Consider the following 20,881-nt stretch of genomic DNA (forward strand, 5'->3'; position numbering starts at 1 on the left):
GGACTAGTAAGTCCTAAATTAAAATTGTGCGCACTTTCAAACTGCATAGCAAGTTTTTGAGCTTTTTCGCAATTAGTTAGTAATAATTTGTTTTCCTCTTTCAATGCCGGTATAGGCTTCTGAGGTTTTTTCAAGATTTTAGATAATTTCCAAAAGGGCTTAGAGCCGGGGTCCAATTGAGAAATTTTATTTTCAAAATTTTTGTTTCTTAAATCTGCAAAACGTTTCTTGATTTCTTTCTGCAAATCCTGCCATATAATTTTCATAGCAGGATCACGAGTGCGTTGAAATTGCCTTCTCCTCACGTTTTTAAGACGGATCAAAAGTTTAAGATCATCGTCTATAATCACGGATTCAAATTTTACTTCACATTTTGGAATTGCAATGTTTCTGGCTTCAACAATGGAATTTGTTAAAGTTTCAAGAGCATTGTCAATATCAATTTTAGTTTCTAAAGAAATGTTAACATCAAGATTAGAGTCAACATACGTTTCATATATATTCCAGTCGGCTCGTAAATAATTGAAAGTGGAGCTGATAGGATTGAGAATCGCTTCTTGCGATATTTGAAATGTAACAGGGACATGATCAGAATCAAAATCAGCATGAGTAATCAGTTGGCTACAAAGATGACTAGAGTCGGTTAAGACCAAGTCAATCGTAGATGGATTTCTAGAAGAGGAAAAACATGTAGGGCTATCAGGGTATTGAATTGAGAAATATCCTGAAGAGCACTCATCAAATAAAATTCTGCCGTTGGAATTACTTTGAGAATTATTCCATGACCGATGTTTGGCATTAAAGTCACCAATGACAAAAAATTTTGACTTATTGCGAGTCAATTTTCGCAAGTCAGTTTGGAGCAAATTAACTTGCTGTCCAGAGCATTGAAAAGGCAAATAGGCAGCTATGAAAGTATATTTACCAAACTGTGTTTCAACAGAAACACCTAAAGTTTCAAAAACTTTAGTTTCAAATGACGAAAACAGTTGATGTTTTATACACCTATGAATGATGATTGCAACTCCCCCACATGCCCCATCAAGTTGATCATTACGATAAACAAAAAAGTTAGGATCTTTTTTAAATTTGGATCCAGGTTTTAAATAAGTTTCGGTAATAACTGCTATATGCACTAGAGTGGTTCAAAAAATCGTTTTTGCTCCACACCGCTCATTCGATTCTAGATCAAATTCTGAGTGTCCTCCCAAAATTTGAGCTCATTTGGATGAATACTGAGACTGCACAAGTCCTTTAAAGTTTATATGGGAATTACTATGGGAAAAGCAAGCAATTCATTCAATCGGTCATAGTGTTTTCCCATGTGCTCTTGGGGATTAGAGCTACGTTGATACTGTGAGATACATTTATCAGCTACAACTTTGCCGAAGACCGTTTTTAAATCGGACGCCCCGGTAATTAGTTATTGATTTTTGAATGAGTTGTAAAACTTTGGCTATAATTATTGGGCTGTTCTGCAGGCATCACTGGATATATGCAGTAAAACATAGTAGCCATGATTTGTGCGTGCTATCTTTCGCGCCAAGTGCAGCAATGTTGCCTGTTCAGAAGTTAAATGAGCACTGCCGAAGAATTTGTGACTGGATATAAATCAATAACTAATTACTGAGGCGTCCGATTTAAAAACGGTCTTCGGCAAAGTTGTAGCTGATGAATGTATCTCACAGTATCAACGTAGCTCTAATCCTCAAGAGCACATGGGAAAACACTATGACCGATTGAATGAATTGCTTGCTTTTCCCATATTAATTCCCATATAAACTTTGAAGGGCTTGTGCAGTCTCAATTTTCATCCAAATGAGCTCAAATTTTGGGAGGACAGTCAGAATTTGATCTAGAATCGAATAAGCGGTGTGGAGCAAAAACGATTTTTTGAACCACTCTAATATGCACGTTATTAGCTGTAAGAAAATTAAACAGCTCGTCCTCTTTACCATTCAGAGAACGAGCATTCCAATTTAAAATATTTAAATTATTATTTGGATCCATTAGAAAAACGTAATCCAATAACAATTTTATTTGTAAATTTTACACCTACTTGGACTGCTTCAGTCATAGTGGTGGCTTTGAACATTGCATCAATCATTAGATTCAATTGTTCAGTTAGAAAATTAAAATCAGAGGCAGACATATCATCTGATGATTTCCCATTGGAATTTTCGGTAGACGAAGAAGCGGGTAGGAGTTACCTGTGGCGGTAGGGTTTTTTCCATTTGATTTGAAACAAGTAGAATGGGTACTCATGGAACGAACAGGGGAAGAGTTCAAATTACCTGCTACGATATCGGCAAAGGATTTACCGTGGGTAGATACATTCGAAATTGAAAGATTCGAACGGCTACCCGACGGATTAAAATTTGTTTGTGAATGAGCATGATTATGATCTTCCTGGTGGGTATGATTCCTTATCAAGCGATCGTTAACTGAAAAATGAGCATTGTTCGATACTCTACCAGGCAAATTCCGGAAACGACCGTTATCGTAACGGATATTATCCTTCATCTGCTTGGCACGAGCCTCAACGACTCTTTTGCGTGAAATGCATTCCCAAAAGTTAGCTTTGTGAGGGCCCTTGCAATTGGCGCATTGAAATTTTCTGGTATCTTCTTTCACAGGACAGTCGTCCTTAGCGTGAGAAGAACCTCCGCAAATCATGCATTTAGCATCCATGCGACAATTTTTTGTACCATGACCCCACTTTTGGCACCGACGGCACTGAGTGGGGTTCTGGTAATTTCCTCCAGGTTTCTGGAAATGTTCCCACGTCACACGGACATCGAACATAAGTTTAGCTTTTTCTAAAGCTTTAATATTATTTAGTTCTTTTTTGTTAAAGTGAACTAAATAATATTCTTGAGAAAGTTCTTTCCGAACAATGCCAGATTGGGTTCTCTTTTTCATAATGATTACTTGGACTGGGGAAAATCCAAGTAAATCATTTATTCCATTTTTGATCTCTTCAGGTGACTTATAGTCACTTGAGAGACCTTTCAAGACGACTTTGAACAAACGTTCAGTTTTGTCGTCATAAGTAAAAACTTTGTGCTTCTTCTCTTCAAGATATCTGAGAAGAAGTTCGCGATCTTTAAGAGTTTCCGGCAAAACGCGACAGTCTCCTTTCTTTGCGATTTGGAAGGAAACCTTGATTCCCCTAATGGAGTTCAAGATCTCCTGCCTAAATCCCCCAAATTCGGAACAACTGACCACGATAGGCGGCACTCTTTGCTTCCTCACTTGAATCAAAGAGCCTGGGCTAGAGGCTGCTTCGATTTGGTGTTCGGAAAATTTGTCTAGAGCATCGAACTGATTGCTCATTTCAATACAATTATTCATTTCACCCTTGGAAGAAACTTCGCATTCCGGGGAAGCGTCCTTTCTTCCATTCTTGCCACGTGTAGTGACAGTTTTAAAACCCACTTTTTTGGAAGGAAGTAGTGAATTCAGAGATTCACCCTTCCTTTTGTTAGTTGTTGATACCATGTTTAGTTAATAAACGAGAAAGACGTGACCTTCGAGAGGTTTTTTCCCTAGACGGTGTCCAAGAAGGATTACCACCGCTAGCTTTCGCCAACGGGTCCAACGAAAAATCGAAGGCACGGGTCCAAACAAGGATCGTAAAGGGATCAATAGTAGAAAAAATAGTACTGAAAAGTACTGTTTAAGTAGCACTGAAAAGTACCGTTTTTAATTTTAGCACTGAAAAGTACTGTTTGTGTAGCACTGAAAAGTACTGTTTTATTGCTTTAGGTAGTTTTTAAGAAAACTCCCAAGAGCAGAGAGAATTCGTGTACGCACAGCACGAAGGTACGATGCGCACTGTTGTTCTCGTCCAAGATTTTCCATAGCTCTAAGCGGTCGATACTATCGTATGCCGCCTTGAAATCGATGAAAAGGTGATGCGTTGGGCCCGGTATTCACGACATTTTTGGAGGATTTGCCGTACAGTAAAGATCTGATCCGTTGTCGATCGATCTTCAACGAAGTCGGCTTGATAACTTCCCACGAACTCGCTTACTATAGGTGTCAGACGACGGAAGATGATCTGGGATAATTCTTTTGTAGGCCGCATTTAGAATGGTGATCGCTCGAAAGTTCTCTCAATCTAACTTGTCGCATTTCTTGTAGATGGGGCATATCACCCCTTCCACACCTCCGGTAGCTATTTTGTTTCCCAGATTGTGCATATCAGCCGGTGCAAACAAATGGCTAGCCTCTCTGGGCCCATCTTTATGAGTTCAGCTCCGATACTATCCTTACCAGCATCTTTATTATTCTTGAGCTGGTGAATGGCATCGTTAACCTGCCTCCAAGTGGGGGCTGGTTGGTTTCCATCCTCCGCAGTACCTACGAAGGCATTTCCTCCGTTGTCCCGACCTTCATTGCCTGTGCTCTCAGCGCCATTCAGATGTTCGTCGAAGTGTTGCTTCCACCTTTCGATCACCTCACGCTCGTCCGTCAAAATGCTCCCATCCTTATCCTTGCACACCTCGGCTCGCGGAATGAAGCCGATGCGGGATGCGTTGAGCTTCTGATAGAACTTACGTGTTTCTTGAGTTTGGCACATCTGTTCTATCTTCTCGCCCTCCGTCTCCTCCAGGCGGCGTTTTTTCTCCCGAAAGAGGCGGGTCTGCTGTTGTTAGCGCCACGATAGGTCCGGACGTCGATAATGTCGCAGAAGTGCCGTCAATCAATCAGAACGTGGTCGATTTGTGATTCTGCCTGCTGTGGTGATCTCCAGGTGTATCGGTATGGAAGACTGTAGTGGAAGTAGGTGCTAAGGCCATATTCTTGGAGGCGGTGAAATCAATTAGTCGTAAGCCGTTTTCGTTCGTCAGCCGGTAAGCGCAGAACTTTCCAATCGTCGGTTTGAATTCCTCCTCCTGGCCAACCTGAGTGTTTAGATCTCCTATGATGATTTTGACGTCATGGTTTGGGCAGCTGTCGTACTCGCATTCGAGCTGCGCATAAAAAGCGGCTTTATCATCATCAGTGCTTCCGGAGTGAGGTCTGTGCACGTATATTATGCTAAAGTTGAAGAACCGGCCTTTGAGCCTCAACTTGCACATTCTCTCATTGATCGGCCACCACCCGATTACGCGCCTCTTCATACCACCCATCACTATAAAAGCTGTTCCCAGCTCGTGTGTGTTGTCGCAGCACTGGTAGATTGTATGGTTACCTCAAAACGTTCGCGCCATTGAACCCTTCCAACACACTTCCTGCAACGCTACGATGCCGAATCCACGATCCTTCAGCACGTCGGCGAGTATGCGTATGCTCCCGATGAAGTTGAGAGATTTACAGTTCCACGTACCGAGCTTCCAATCGCTAGTCCCTTTCCGTCACTGTGGTCTTCGCCGATTGTCCTGGTTTGTATTCTCTCGTTGATTATTTGTTGCTTGATTTTTTACTGCTGGCTTGCAGGGCCTGACACCAACCTCCTAGATTTCCAGATAACCATTCCCCCTAAATATTCGGAGGGCCATTGTGCGCAGTTTAGCTTAGAGTCCTTCTCTGGCACTCGGACGATGATCAGCCGCCTTTGACATGGGGAACAGACGCTGTTGTGAGCCGCTCCTAACATGGAGTACAGACGGTCCAGGTTTGCTGAAGCAAAAGCTAAACTCACACCAGGGTTTTTTTATCGCGAATTCCTCCAGGTGTTCTACAACTCACAAATTCCTCAAGAAATTCTTCATCCAGGAATTTACCAGGAAATTCGCTACATGACTAACATCAAGGACCTCTCCAGATTTATTTTTACAGGGTTCCCCATGGTTTTCTCGAGAGATTCGTTGTGGGCCTCTGAAAAATCATCCAGGGATTCTTCTAAAAGTTCCTCTTAGAATAGTTCCAGAGATTTTCCCATGAATTTCGGTAAAAATTTCATCAGAAATTGTCCTAACAATTTATTTAGGGATTGCATTAGGAAAATGTTTACAAAAAATCCTTCAGTAAAATCTCTACATGATTTCCTTTTGGAAAATCTCTTCATTATTTCCTCCAGAGATTTCATATGGGATTTCTACAGAAATTTTTCCAAGGTTTATTCCAGGGATTTTTTCAGAAGAATCTCTAAAGGTGGTTACCCGGGATTTCTCTAAGGAATTTACCAGCATGTGGGGCCTTCCTTAGCCGAGTGGTTAGAGTCCGCGGCTACAAAGCAAAGCCTTGCTGAAGGTGTCTGGGTTCGAATCCCGGTCGGTCCAGGATCTTTTCGTAACATAGTGGCATCGTATAGAGGAAGGATATAGCTTTCATCTGAGACTAAAAACATTTTGGCGGCCATTTTGAACTAGTCTGCCATCTTGAATTTTGTTAGAAAACCCTTTTTGCACCATTAGTGGTACGCTCGTTTAGAATTCAGAGGACACCACCTGAAAGCTGAGAAAAAAACTGAGTAGAAAAGGCTACAAAAACTAGGTGAGCAATGGCAAACCCTATGAAATGAACGACTTTCTAAATCGTGTTCTACGATTATGACGTGTATGGCGAGTGCAATCAATGAAAACATAATTTTTTACACCAAAAAAAAAAAACAAGCTTTCAATCATTGCTGGTTTCTTCGAGTCGATTAACGAATAACCTAAGTGGAAAAAAAAATGACGGCCATCTTGAGTCAGAATACAAGATGGCCGTCAAATTTTAAGTAGTAGAAGGAGTTTTTCACCTTGTTAGTATTCAACATATTGAATTTCGAGGCTACATCTAAAACAGATTACGCATACTCTTATTCTTTTTATTCCTGGCGTTACGTTCCTACTTGAACCGAGCATACTACTCAGCTTAATTATCTATGAAAAAAAGGTTATTTCAAAGAAATTATCTTTTCTAATGTGTGTTTGGTTCTTCGATATATCTATGAATTCAGGAATAATGAATAAATTAATTCAATGAATCAAACCATCTAAAACCGTTGATTGAAATAAACAATTTTTTATTAATCATATGCATTTTTGTTCATTGAATTAAGTTTGTAGATTGCGCGTTAGTACCGTAATTTCGGGTGAAACTGATCATTTTTCACGGTTTTTCTTGTCTGTTTTCCATAATGTTGACAATGCCAAACAACTGAATGCAGGAAAACAAGTACGAAGGTGAGCCTCATTGGCTCATATACCGAAATTTTCTAACAAATGTCGTTTTAGTGCTATGAAATATCTCTAAAATAAAAAAATCGGAGGATCTCATTTCGGGGTGACATTGATCACTTGTCATTGCGATTATTGTTAGTTTTCAAAACAACTTTACATAATAAATTTGAGCTCCCTGAATCCGAATGTGCTTGCTAAATTCTACACAATACATTTTTTTAGAAATATTGTGTTGTTAAATTTCAAGAATTCCGCTGAAAACGCCTAAATGTATGCAATTTCATAAGGAGTTTCCTGATATCTAACAGAAAATCAAATATTTCAACCGAATTAGCCAATTGGTACGAGTTTTGGTGATGAAATCTGGTTTGGGAATATATATTAAGCATTCTCACAAACTTGCAGGTTTATACCATGTTCGAATCCTTATTTAGAACTAGAAGTTTTTGGATGTTTGTCAATAATGCACCGTACATGATCTTGAAATGTTACATTAATTTAACAGAAATAAAAAAAATAAACAGAAACACACAATTTGACAATAGTTGCGACAAACAACGTTCATTCACTGCAGGTTACATGATATTTGTGCTCCATTAGGAAGAAATAAAATCATGTGCCACAGTGATCAATTATACCCGAATTTACGGTAAGTATTGTAGATATCTGTAGCTTTAATGTAAAATATTTCCAAAAGTGCATTTATTGCTAGACGAATTCTTATGTTTTGGAGTTATAAAATTCCTTAGTTTTCTGTACCATTCAGTATCGTTTTAACTTTCCAAGGGAAATATGAGACATATTACGTAATACCCAAGATTTATCACGACATATCACGAAATACCTAAGATTTATTAAAAAATGGGCTTTTTTGCAAACTGTTTAGCTAGCTCGTGTACGAGGTGTACCAATTCGAGAAAACTGAAAGGACTTTACTTTAATTTAAGCATATACTAGCGATTTGTTACATGAAATTGGAATTCTAACGATAGGTACCGATGGCGGCCTGGTTTCAGCGAGAATTGCTCACTGTATATTTTAATGAATTATGTCTTTAGTCAATGCAGTCTTTATTACAAAAAAAAAACCTTTGAAAAAATAAGTACTGCGTGGCCGAAAAGTATACATTATCTTCCAGGTTATCCTTCCCGCAACTTATCCAGGGATTTCTCAAAACATTTTTTCAGGAAAGGAATTCCTGGAGGAACATCTAAAAAAAATCGGACTTCTGATTATTTTTAATCAAACCCCTGGAAAAATTAAAAGATAAATCTCTCTAAGAATTTATAAAGGAGTCCCCAGAGGATTTTTTAGAGGCCCCGAATGAATCTCTGGAGAAATTTCAAAGTGAATATGTAAAGGATTACCTGGACAAATCATTTCAATAATATATGGAACGATTTTCCTGAGAGAATTCCTGAAAGAAACTTTTAAGGAATTTCTATAGAAATTTATTAAGCAATTTCTTGTAGAATCTCAAGATCGATTTTCGGTGGAACCTCCGGAAGAATGGTTGGAGTGATGTCTAGAGCAAATCTCAGGAATAATTCTTTGAGGAATCTCCAGCGGATTAAGAATTTCGGGAGAAATATCTGAAGTGATCCCTTAAGAAATTGTCGTAGTGTAACCTGGAGAAAGACTTAAAGACATCTCTGCAAAAAAACATATAAAGATTTTCATAGAAGAATCCTTAGAGGAGTTTCTGGAAGATTTTTTTGAGGGATTCCGAAGGAGTCCTTGCAGTAATTTTTGGAAAAGTTTCCTGAGGAATCCTGGAATACTCCGACCAAATTCGGCCAAATCTGGTTGTTGGTCCTCTCGTTAATCGGACTGAAAAAGCATGAAATTTGAAACGTCGTGCCACACATGCGTATAAGCCGAGTCTAGTACATATACGACACTAAAGACGGCCTTACAGTTGAGGTCGAAATACGCGTATCTGTCAAAGGATATAAACTCTAGTGGAATTAAATAGTATAGTACTAAATTCGGTTTTTCATCTACTTATAAGTTACTTAATATGGTGTCCGGTCAGTTTGCCGAATGCCGTTTGACCGAATGCCATTTGGCCGAACGGATCATTTGACCGAATTACGAACACAAATATATTCAAATTGCTTCAATGCTGATGTGTAGGATTCATAAGTGTGGCCAAATAACTGATCAGCTAGTTAATTTGTTGATTTTGATGAGGTGGTGGGACATCATGGTTGTGACTATATAAGTGCTCCAATAAAACGATTTAATCGATCCGTTAATTCAAGACGAACTTGTGTACTCCAAACATAAAGACTCAAAGCTGATGTTGGTTCGTCTCCGGGTTACCAATGATGTACTAGAGTCAGGGCCGTACAATTTCATTTCATTGAAACCATTTTCAGTCCCAAGCTGATTGACTCAAGCTTGCCTTTCAGTTGAAACGGTACTGCTTCGTTTCAACCCTACAAACATTTCCTTTCATCACAGCAAGCGTAGTCTCTCATTTTTTCGTGCTGCTTGTGCATCGCGCGTCATGAATCGGAGGCTCACTGAAGCGAGCTGGCCTTTCAATCGGTAGTCTCTGTTTTTAGGAGCCGATTAATTCAAATGAACGGCGAGATGGTCCGTGTAGTTTCTCTGTCTTATTTAATTACCTAACAAAGTGCATATTACTATTGCAAAAAGTAGTTAAAATTCAATCTAAAACATTTTGATGGATTTGAATGAAATTAAATGAAGCAAAATTCTGATTCTTTCATTTCATTTTTCGTGTTCTTTGCTTTCATTCGGGCAGCGAAACGAATGAGTGTGGAACGAAGCAATGCAGTTGTTCGTTACCATCGAGACGACACTGCCAAGCCTTCGTGTTTCACACAATGCTTTCGAAAATGCACAGCCCTGGCTAGAGTATAAAGTGTTTTTTTTTTAATGATTTCATCAGAAATGTTTTCATTTTTAAACATGGGCTATTTTTTTGCATCATACTGGTTTCATTTCTAACAAATGGCATTCATCCAAACGATCCGTTCGGCCAGATGGCATTTGTCCAAATAGCGTTCGGCCAAACGGCATTCGACCAAATGGACGGGCACCTTTTCTAAGCTTAAGATTGCAACGTGTGAACTGAGCTCTGCGCCGTTGTTTGCGTATAGCAGTAAACGGCGCTTGGGAAACGAACTCGGTGAACACTTGGAAGTTGTTCATTAAGTAAGACATTTTTGAAATTTTTTTCTTGGTTGGATTTTTGTATGAAAATAAAAAATAAATTGTTTGACCCGTAAGAAATCTCAAACCCCCCTCCGCCTATAAATCCTTACGTAATTGATGGACGATCCTTTTCGTCAAAAAGCTCACTATTTCTCCATTATGAAAAGATGAAGCCAAAAATTGTAATTGCTAAACTGCCCATAAGAGCATAACTGTCCCATATAGATTTTCGAATCAACACCTTTTTTGGTCGCAACATCCATGTTTAACACACTGTAAAACGTGGATTGTATTCAAGTTCAATTTTTTGCTGATCAATAGCAGCAAAATGAGTTATCTGTGCGGTTGTGTGAAATGAATATGGCATGTACTTCAAAATTATGAATATTTGTATGAAAAGTCAAACTTCAAACTTAGAGCACTATTTTCTTAATGCCTACTTTTTCTATATGGGACAGTTATGCCTTTATGGACAGTAAAAATATGGAATAATTTACTTAGTACGATTAGAGGGATTGAAGCAAACCAATCATGCACAAGAACAAAAAAGTCGTAAACCATTTTAGTTACTGTCAAAAGCTGACTACAAACGCAATGTGAAAACCTCTGCAGGTTGCTGTTACCCCTAGCAGAGAAGTGAATAATTGCTTACATGTAGGTTGCTCTTCTTTCAGCACTGAATGTTTCTGGAACTAACACTAAAGAGCTAATAATTTGTATATAAATGATGAATTATCCTTCTCTTGAAATAAAATTTTCTTTGAAATTCATTACAAATGCATGCAAAATGTACTACCCATATTCGCATAACATTACAATATTTATAGGAAATCCCATAGAACATGTAACTGTTATGTGAATATGGACAGTGTAGTTCACTATTGTTTTAATTTCGGCCAAACGGCATTCGGAAATTGACACGATATGTACCTGTTCCTTCTGAAACAGGATCCAGGTGTCTTTGTGCCAGTGTTCCCAAAATGGCCATACTAAAAATATGCCCAGGGTTGTATTTTATAGTTCCATATCTTTCATATAAAGGTAATAGAACGACAATTGGCTCAAAAGTGGATTATTGAGAGCGTTTCAAAGCCATGGGTTATTTTTGCCTCTAATGCATAATGTGTCACTTTTTTTTGTAGCGCCGCTCCTAGAGGACACTGAGAGCTTCTTTTGCACGAAAATGTTTGTTTTCAGAAGTTAAGAAAAGTCAGAAAATTTCAGATTTATATCTCTTTTCTCTACAAAGTTACAGCTCCTTTACCGTGCCGATAAGCCAAAAATGACTCACAAGGAAGGTTAAAATTATTTAGAATGAAATCACTTTATGTCAATATGAATAAAATATGCATTTTATGTAGTATGCAAGGTGACAATGAATCGAAGTCATACTTCATATTTTCAAGAGCACAAATCTTTACATCGTTTTGTAATCCATGTTATATTTGTGGTATTTTGCCTCTTTAAAGAGCTTACTATAGTATGTTAGCGTTTAACTCTCAACTAAAGTTATGGTGTTCGTTTTCCAAACTTTTCTATTGGGATACGAAACACGTTATTCTTCATTATTTCTCGGTTAATGCATATAAAATAAATGACAACCCCTTGTAAACCACATCCTACTTAGCATCACATCGATGATTAGTGTTTCTTACCTAGATAATTTCTGATTCCGCACGAATACTCGCCGTGACTCATGGTCAGTGATGATTTTCGTAATTATACATGCAACACATGCCAACTGCAATTAAACCAATAATCACGAAATATTAATCCAAATGATGAGCTTTCACTCTCTGGATCGTTAACTATAAGCACTGATTGATCTAACAATGCACTTACTAATTCGATGAACTTAATGAATATTCTTGATGCCGGTCTAACCATGCTTCCGCGTTTTTTGTATCCGCAATCACGATAAGTTGATTCGATCGACAAATGTGTCAATCAATGGAAATCTATCAAATTCACTACAATGGTACTCTCCTCACACCACTCAAAATTGACTCCTCAAAATCATCCAAACTCTTCGAAACGATCAATCGGTTCACCAGTGGTCATTGTTTCACACATTCTACCTCCAGAAAAGACCCCAATTTCACTTTCATTCTGGCATTCCTTATCACGGATGGAGGCACAATTTCCAGTCAACGAGCAACACTTCCCGATAAGTAATTTTTCCAACGTTCTTTTTCGCGTTCCGTTCCGTTCGACGGTTAAACAATAAATAATTTCCCAAGCGCCGTTTAGTGCTATTCGCGCTTAGGCTCGCGCCGCGGCCAACAGTTTTGGACCTATGACACAGAGGGACATAAGGGGTCTCTTGCTAGTAAGCGCTAACTAAGTACACATACTACACACTTGGACTACCAGACGATGGATGATAGTAATCAAAGACACTGCTAAACAATACGTCTTTTCACGCGCGCGCACACTCGCTACACACACGCTGCCGCCTTCGAAGATAGTTAAGCTTCTAAAGTGAATATGAATAAATGCAAAAAAAAAAAGTTGAATACAAAACGATTTGGCTGTAACTGCCCGCGGTCTTTGGAAGGGTGGCTAAGTACAATGCATTGTACTAGAGAAATGTACTCCAGGCCCCATGTAGAAGCGTGAACCCTAGTCGGCTGCCTATTCAGCGTTGACTTCACTTGATAATTTGAGAGCGTCTCCGTGTATGAATGAAATGCATTCTGTGAGAAAAATGAGCTACCTTCGTTCGGTTAGGGAACACACCTTATGCTAATTGCTGAGAATGTAGAAGCTTGGAGCTAACTATGGATGTGTTTCTGTTTATTTACATCGCTATATTGACTGTACTTGTGTATTTGGTGGCATTATGTGGTTACAGTGAATCACCAAGCAATGTGACTCAACAGGTTATGAACAACAACATAACATAAAACAAGCTTATTGTATATGAAACTAATATGCCCTAGTACTTATGATAAGTTCATGATTTTATTGTGAATGAAATGATGACAGAAGCTCAGATTTGTTTTGAATTTTTGTTTTTGAACATTTGTTTTGAATTGCATCCAATCGATTTTTTGTGCCACTTTACTCTATATTTTTCTACATGCTCTATTTTTGGTAGATAGATTCTTTCTAGTTTGGTCGATTTGCCAAATTTCAGCTTTTTATATCATCAAAAAGTCATATAAGTAATTGAGTTTTCGTAAAAAAAAGACCACACTTGCACTTGTAGTTGTCGCCTGCTACAGTAGTGGATCAACTGATAGATGCAGTATTTCTACAGATGCATAAAAATAAAGAAATGTCCCACAGATGATACGAAAGATTTTAGTTGCTCATCATTTTCTTCTCACGGATTATGGGGATGCCGCTCAAACGACAATAAAACCAGCCCATGCACTGTATTTGAGCAATTCCTAATGGTCATTTGGCATAAAGTCGACTATTATCGTTTGGCATAATGAGTCTGAAACTAAGAATTTCTCAATTTCTCGTTTTTGCGTTTCTATTGTATCGTTCCAATGACACCAAGCCTTTTGGAGTCAATTGATACAAAATGACACTTTATTCAACAATCATTCGCTCTTGAATAAATTTAAGCATATTAGGAAAGTTATTGCCAATAGTATTTTATTGTTTATCCAGAAATTACCCTTCTTTCAAATATTAATTCTTCTTTTGAAGTTCGCTATTGAAACAAATTTTTGCACTGAAGATTTTTATATATTTAGCACAAATTTACCCTTCTTTTATAGGTATGAAAACTGTTGTTTTAAAATGTCAATAAAGTTATTCTTCTTAAATGCATAGACTGCTCTTTGGAGCTATATTTTTTTAGTATTTTTTTGTTTCCAACTGACAAAAGGGCAGGAATTGATAACATTGATCTGCTCAAATTATCAGCGAAAAAAGAAATCTATTACTACAGTTACTTCGATGGGTTGTACTACTTTTCCCCGAATGTCGGTCTCTGAATGTCGTTTCCCCGAACGCCAGTTCCCCGAATATCCCGTTTCCCCGACTAGCCCTTTTTCCTGAAAAGTTTTTAGCACTCATAATTGTCGTAACTTTATACATTTCAGGGTGGTGAACGAACTGACCATCTAATATGCACGCTTCTTTATTTCATTGGCGATTCTTTCGAGTTTTACCGTCCTCAGCATATTTGCCAACATGTGTATAACCGAGAATGACAGAATACTTCTTTCTTTTGATTGTTTATTGTTTTTTATCGTCACCACTTTTCAGGGGAACCAGTCATTACCGCAATAATTGTTGGCGTCCATTCTTCTATTGGTGGAATAGTAAATTTTGCCTTCTTTTAAAAATAGGCTGTTCTTTATATTTATACTGTTTTAAGTTTTAATATTTAGTAAAGCTAAATATTTACTTGTTTTATCACTTCTTGCCAGATGTATTTTTAGAATGATAATTATTTTAGAACCTGCCAATAGTCAACATATACTTTTTTTGGGCAAATGCGTGATCTCCTTCCGAGATATGCTGGAAAAATATTATTTCAATCACAAACTTTCTCTTCTCTCGATAATAGACGGTGTTTTTAATGTACACTTCCAAAATAAGAATTTATATTGAACCGTTGAAAAGTTTTGCCACAAATATTTTCATTTAAAGATGTGTTGTTCATTTGAGCTATGCTGTGAAAAGAATTTTTTTTGCGTTAGAGCCTTAAACATTTTAAACGAAAAATAATCTGCTCTCGTGTATATGCTCAAAAAAGAGTTCTGGAAAACGCGAACTGTCAAAAATACACCGTGAACTACCATCATCGTTCTCAGAACTAGGCAACGCGTTCACATAAACATGATCTAGTTCACGGTGTATTTTTGCTTGTTGACGAGTTCACGTCTGCTGTTCAAGGATACGAGAACGGATTTTATTCTGTGTAGGCTATTTTTACATTAAGTCGCATTGATAGATCATTGGATTAGAGCTTTTGATATTTAAAAAAAAATCCATTCTTTTATCAAATAATTTTCATCGTGTGTTACGTCCAAACTGGGACAGAGCTTGATCTGCAGCGAAATATTCTATGAGCGTTCTCTTGATGAATAACTGCGAACTTTCCTTGCCCATTTATTATTTTCATATATGTTTATCGCAACAAGCTCAAAGATACTCTATGTTCTGAGATGTAGAGACCCGTAACGAGTTTTATTTAGTAATGCTCTCTAATGTCACAACAATTTTTGAAATTCTTAGCTTGGATAATCTCTGAACGAACACCACGCTTGCTTAGAACTTACTAAACTTTTTTGCTATGGGCACGGTGGTATTGATCTCGGTCAAAGCTTAAAAATTCTGATATTTATTTTAAGTCAATTATTATGCCAAACGGCCATTATGCCAAATGACCATTATGCCAAACGGCCATTATGCCAAACGACTTTATGCCAAACGGCTTTATGCCAAACGACCTTATGTCAAACGACTTTATGCCAAACGGGGTACAATAAAAAATTGATAGACCAGCAAAATATAAAAATGGTTAACATTTAGCTTTACTAAATAATAAAATTTAAAACAGTATAAATATAAAGATCAACCTATTTTTAAAAGAAGGCAAAATTTATGATTAGATCAATAGAAGATTGGACGACAAAAATTATTGCGGCATAATAAAACGAAAAGACATCAACAATTGCGTTCAGAATCATCGAAGTTTTTGTGCTACTTTTCCCCGAATGTGGTTTCTCCAAATGTCGATTCCCGGAATGCCTGTTCATCAAATTACCCTATTCCCTGAATGCCATTTCCCCGAATGAGCGGTTTCCCCGAAAAGTGGTGCAGTTTGAATAGGTGCTATAATAGTTTTCAGTGGCTGGATAGTGAACGAGAAAGAACGATAACCAATCAAAAGAAGGAAGTATTCTGTCATTCTCGGTTATTTGGAAAAAATGCTGAAGACGGTAAAACTCGAAAGAACCGCCAATTAAATAAAGAAGGGTGCATATCAGATGGCCAGTTCGTTCACCACCCTGAAATGTATAAAGTTACGACAATTATGAGTGCCAAAAACTTTTCGGGAAACGGGATATTCGGGGAACTGGCGTTCAGGGAAACGACATTCGGAGACTGACATTCGGGGAAAAGTAGCACAACCCATCGAAGAAACTGCAGTAAACGATGTCTCCTTTCGCTGATAACTTGAGTACATGAATGTTTTCGAATGCCACCCTTTTGTCACTTGGAAACAATAAAATATTTAAAAAAGAACATCCTATGTATAAAAAAGGTGAAATTTATTCAAATTTTAAATCAATGGTTTTCATACCTATAATTAAAGTTTCATCACATTTAGAAAAAAAAACCTAGAACGTTTGAAAGAAGGGCGAATTTGTGCTATCAAAATCTTCAGTGCAAAAATTTATTCCAATAGCGAAACTTAAAAGAAGAATTAATGTTGGAAAGAAGGGTAATTTCTGGGTATATAATAAAATATTATTGACAATAACTTTCCTAATATGCTTTAGTTTAATCAAGAGCATATGATTTTTGAATAAAGTATCATCTTGTATCATGAATCCAAAAACAAGCGTGATATGATCAGAAAGATTCTATAGAAACGTAAAAACGAATGCCATCTTAAGAAATTCTTGATTTCAGACTTATTATGCCAAACGACTATTATGCCAAACGACCATTATGCCAAACGACTTTATGCCAAATGACTATTATGCCAGCGAAAATGATCAGCGTGCTGAGGAATGCGAGAAAATTGAAAACATTTCAAGAGATTTGTCAGATTTTTCGACAAAGGATGATTCTTCTGCTTATCCTTCAATAGAAATTCATAAATATTACTTAATTCGATGCATTTGATTTTGATTTTTGACCATTTACATTTTTGAATGGGTGGTCAGAAATTGCAACAATATCTGTGCAGACAGAGCGGACCAAGTGTTGGAAAGCAATAAACTGATTGATTATTGCATTTTTTGAGTCAATTTCAGAGTCAGATAGAAGTTTATGGTAGTTCTATGGTGTTTGTATGGCATGTCCTAGGACCCGCTTATTGGCCAGCATATATTGGTCGGTACTTAAGATTTTCACTTGGTCCACTCTGACTGAACGCATATTTGAATATTTCTGGTCTTCAATGCCCTGACCTGCAAAACCTTAATTTTCAAGCTATCGTAATGCCACTGATTTCAGTATTGACTGTATGGATCATTGAAGAATTTACGATACTGGTGTTGAAGGATCTTGATAATCTGTTTATTTTAGAGATATGCACCCAAGTTGACCATGCAAGCATTAAACGATTGTTATTTTTTAAGAAATTGTTCAGTCAGAGTGAACCAACTCACTGAACGGAGATCTTTAATTCAGTCAGAGTGGACTAAGTATACATAGGCCATCAAAAAAATCGTTCTATTAGAGGTTTGGATTATGATTTTTCATGATTATCACTTCACATTATATTGTTTGAAAGTAACACAAAGATGTGTAGAAATATTGAACCAAAATTTAAACGAGTACAAACATCATAGAGCGTTAGACTTTAAACCCATTTTTCTCAAAATATGAAAAATGTCACTTGGTCCACTCTGACTTAACGCCGACCAACTGTGATGAAGATTATGTTGCTATGGGTTTTCGACTTTCAGTTTATACAGATCATAAGCGGAAATCCAAAAACCAACATTTTAATATATAAATATAACAAATATCACAAATACCTTAGTACACATTCCTAGCAAACGAAAACCAATATGCTTACGTATTTAGTTTGTGTTCCATTTCTATTAAAATATGGAACCAAGAGATCATGTACATGGGCTTATACATTATTTAGTGGAAAAATTTGCTAATGTGATAAGTGAAAGTTATGTTATGTTGTCCTTGTATCAATTGAATCTACCATAACAATGTATTATATCCTAGAGTCTAACAACTAAGACTATTACGATGTGCCCTTTTGAAAGAAATCTCGATCCATGAAATAAACTCAGTCTTGTAGAACCTACCACTTAATGTAAAACGGATCATCTAGTGCCAATCCAAAAACCTCACCGACCGTTTATTTGAAAAAGATTTTTTGTGTTTGCCTCAAATTTCAAAATTATGTTTTGTGTGGCATTTTGCCTTTAAAACAATATATTGTTATTGCAATTCACTTTAAAAAATGTTAAAAATTTAAGCAAATTGATGCAACAGTTATCGAGTAACGACCAAATGTTTCTGGTACCACTCTGTCCGTATAAAGCTCTTCAAAAGCCTAAAGCATAATTTTGACAGTACAACTGAATTGTATGATATTTTATGATTTTATATTGTAATTATTATTGTTCGATAAATTGACTAAGAACAAAATGGCATTGCAGAAAATATGATGTTTGCATTCAATTAGAAATTCGTTCTTTCGGTAAATATTATTGGACAGTTTTTGCAGCTGCTCTAACTCAGTTTTTTCTAAGCTTATTGATGTTGATCTCAGAATTCAAAACAATGCGCTAACGATAAAACATGTTTTTCTGATAAAATTTAAGATTCATTCAAATTCAAAATCGTCCCCAAAATTGTTTTAAACTAGACTACATATTTTCTTTGCAATGCCCCCAAGATTGTTTTGTGTTTCAAGGAATATACGAGTAGAAAGATAGGTGAAGAAAAATATAAAAAAACTGAGCCTTCAACAAACTGTCAACTAAGGTCCAGCAATTTGAGTTAACCAAAACACTTCTCCTCTATTTTTATAAATTTCAAGCGAACTGCGACGCAAACTGTAATTCTAATTATGTATGCCGATGGTAACCGCGTTTCAGCGATAAAAAGTTAACCATAAACCGAAACATTTTTTGACGAAATATTATGCGTATTCTCAGTCATGTCAATCGAATAATTAAGTTTACAAAGATTTTTTTGAGTTTTGAGCAGTACTAAAATCTAGAAGGTTTGAACTGTTTTCGATTTTCAGCTGAATTTAGGTGTTTGATTTTCAGCCATATATATGGCTTAAATTAAAAATTAAATATCGCTCTTGAGGTAATATTTAAATTAAAAATATTAACATTTGCTCTGGATTTCAAAATATTTCGCTATGGTTTTATCTTTTGTCGTTTTACGTTAGATATGTTTTATTTATTTCATCAAATTTACGAACACGAAAATGCTGCTCTTGGTGCATACTTGATAATGAAAGTTTATCACTATCACATGTAAATTATTGGTCCAAAATAAACAAGGGTATGAACTGACTATCTTAAGAACATATAAGTTGAAGATTTTTTCAGCTTTAAACTTTAACATATTTCATCAAATTTCGAGAGTGGTCTTAGGCCGAATATTAAGGATCAAGCGCAAGCAGCCCTGTAGGCAAATGCTTTTATATCGTAATATTCATTTAATTATGAGATTGTGCTACTTTGCCATGAATTTTGATTCCCCAAATGTCGTTTCATCGAACATCAGTCCCTTGAATGTCTGTTCTCCGAATATCCCGTTTCACAATTTCCTACATTTCAGAATGGACCAGTCATCTGGTACGCACCCTGTCACAGAGAATTATTCTTGCACCTTCATGATCTACATCACTTCTTGAAGAGACTATAGATTTTATTAACAACATATAAAATGGAAAGAACTTACCAATGTAATAAATAAACTGCTCGGCATACCCAATACGCTGATCAACATTGATCCTGCTTGCATCGCTCATTCCCGCAAGAGCCGATAGCGCAACTAAAGGACCAAATACTACTATTCACTTGATATACGTTAGTTAAGGTCATAAAGCAAACAACATTGAATTGGTTTTCGACAGGACGTTAAGATGCAGCTGATCTACGTGAAACAGAGTATAATCACTTCAGGGCGTTGATACAGGCTAAAAAATTTGTTTGATTTGTACTGGGCGTTTTACGATTTTTTACGATTCAATTCATTAATGTGGATTAAGGTGAAATTACTGCTGGATGTTGATGGAGCTTGGAATTTTCAATTAATGTCCTACAGGGCGTTGAGGTGTACCTGATCTTCAAAGGATAAGGCCAAATTTCTCCTGGGTGTTGATATTGCTCAGAATGCATGCACATTTTACCATGCACTTGATGTTCTACAAAATGTTAATACGGTCTACATGAGACAAGATCAATTACTATACAGCTTGAAAATTTCGATTGATGCCATACAGGGCATTAAGATGCACCTGGTCAATGTGGAATTTTCGACCCGTGCCCTAAAAAGTTAAGTTAAGTTAAGTTGCACCTGATCTACATAGAATAAGGTCAAATTACTCCAGGGCGGCAATACAGTTTGTATCATACCTGACCTACATAAGATAAGCTTGAATCATTCCAGGGCGTTGAACAGGCTAGAATTTCTAATTGATGTCCTAGAGGACGTTAATATGTACCTAATATACGTGAGAAAGGAACAAATTAATCCAGGGCGTTGATATATTTTGAAAATTTCCATGACATCAATCAGAGCGTTAAACCTGATCTTCAAAGAATAAAGTCAAATTATTCCAGGGCATTGATACTGCTAAGAAATTTCTATTGACTTTCAACATGGCGTAAATATGCATCAGATCTCGCAAAGATCAATATGGAATAAACTCAAATTACTTCAGACCG

The 20,881-nt window shown here is 36.9% G+C and overlaps 1 protein-coding gene across 3 annotated transcripts in view; it reads right to left on the minus strand.

Moving 5' to 3' along the window:
- LOC5563928 overlaps positions 1-20,881 on the minus strand; it is a 62,197-nt gene that overhangs the window by 15,133 nt on the left and 26,183 nt on the right. Inside the window, exons 1-3 of one of the 3 annotated variants that reach the window (XM_021849420.1) lie at positions 12,672-12,922; positions 12,144-12,595; positions 11,957-12,042 (exon numbers count right to left, since the gene is read on the minus strand). The exons of 1 other annotated variant lie outside the window; for it this stretch is intronic. In XM_021849420.1, the coding sequence (XP_021705112.1) occupies positions 11,957-12,042; positions 12,144-12,188 (131 nt within the window). In that variant the 5' untranslated portion in view covers positions 12,189-12,595; positions 12,672-12,922. Of the gene's footprint in view, positions 1-11,956; positions 12,043-12,143; positions 12,923-20,881 lie in introns of those variants that run through there. One more of the 3 variants, XM_021849419.1, reaches the window with a different exon arrangement.

This window comes from Aedes aegypti, chromosome 3 (assembly GCF_002204515.2).
Source record: "Aedes aegypti strain LVP_AGWG chromosome 3, AaegL5.0 Primary Assembly, whole genome shotgun sequence".
Lineage (NCBI taxonomy): Eukaryota > Metazoa > Arthropoda > Insecta > Diptera > Culicidae > Aedes > Aedes aegypti.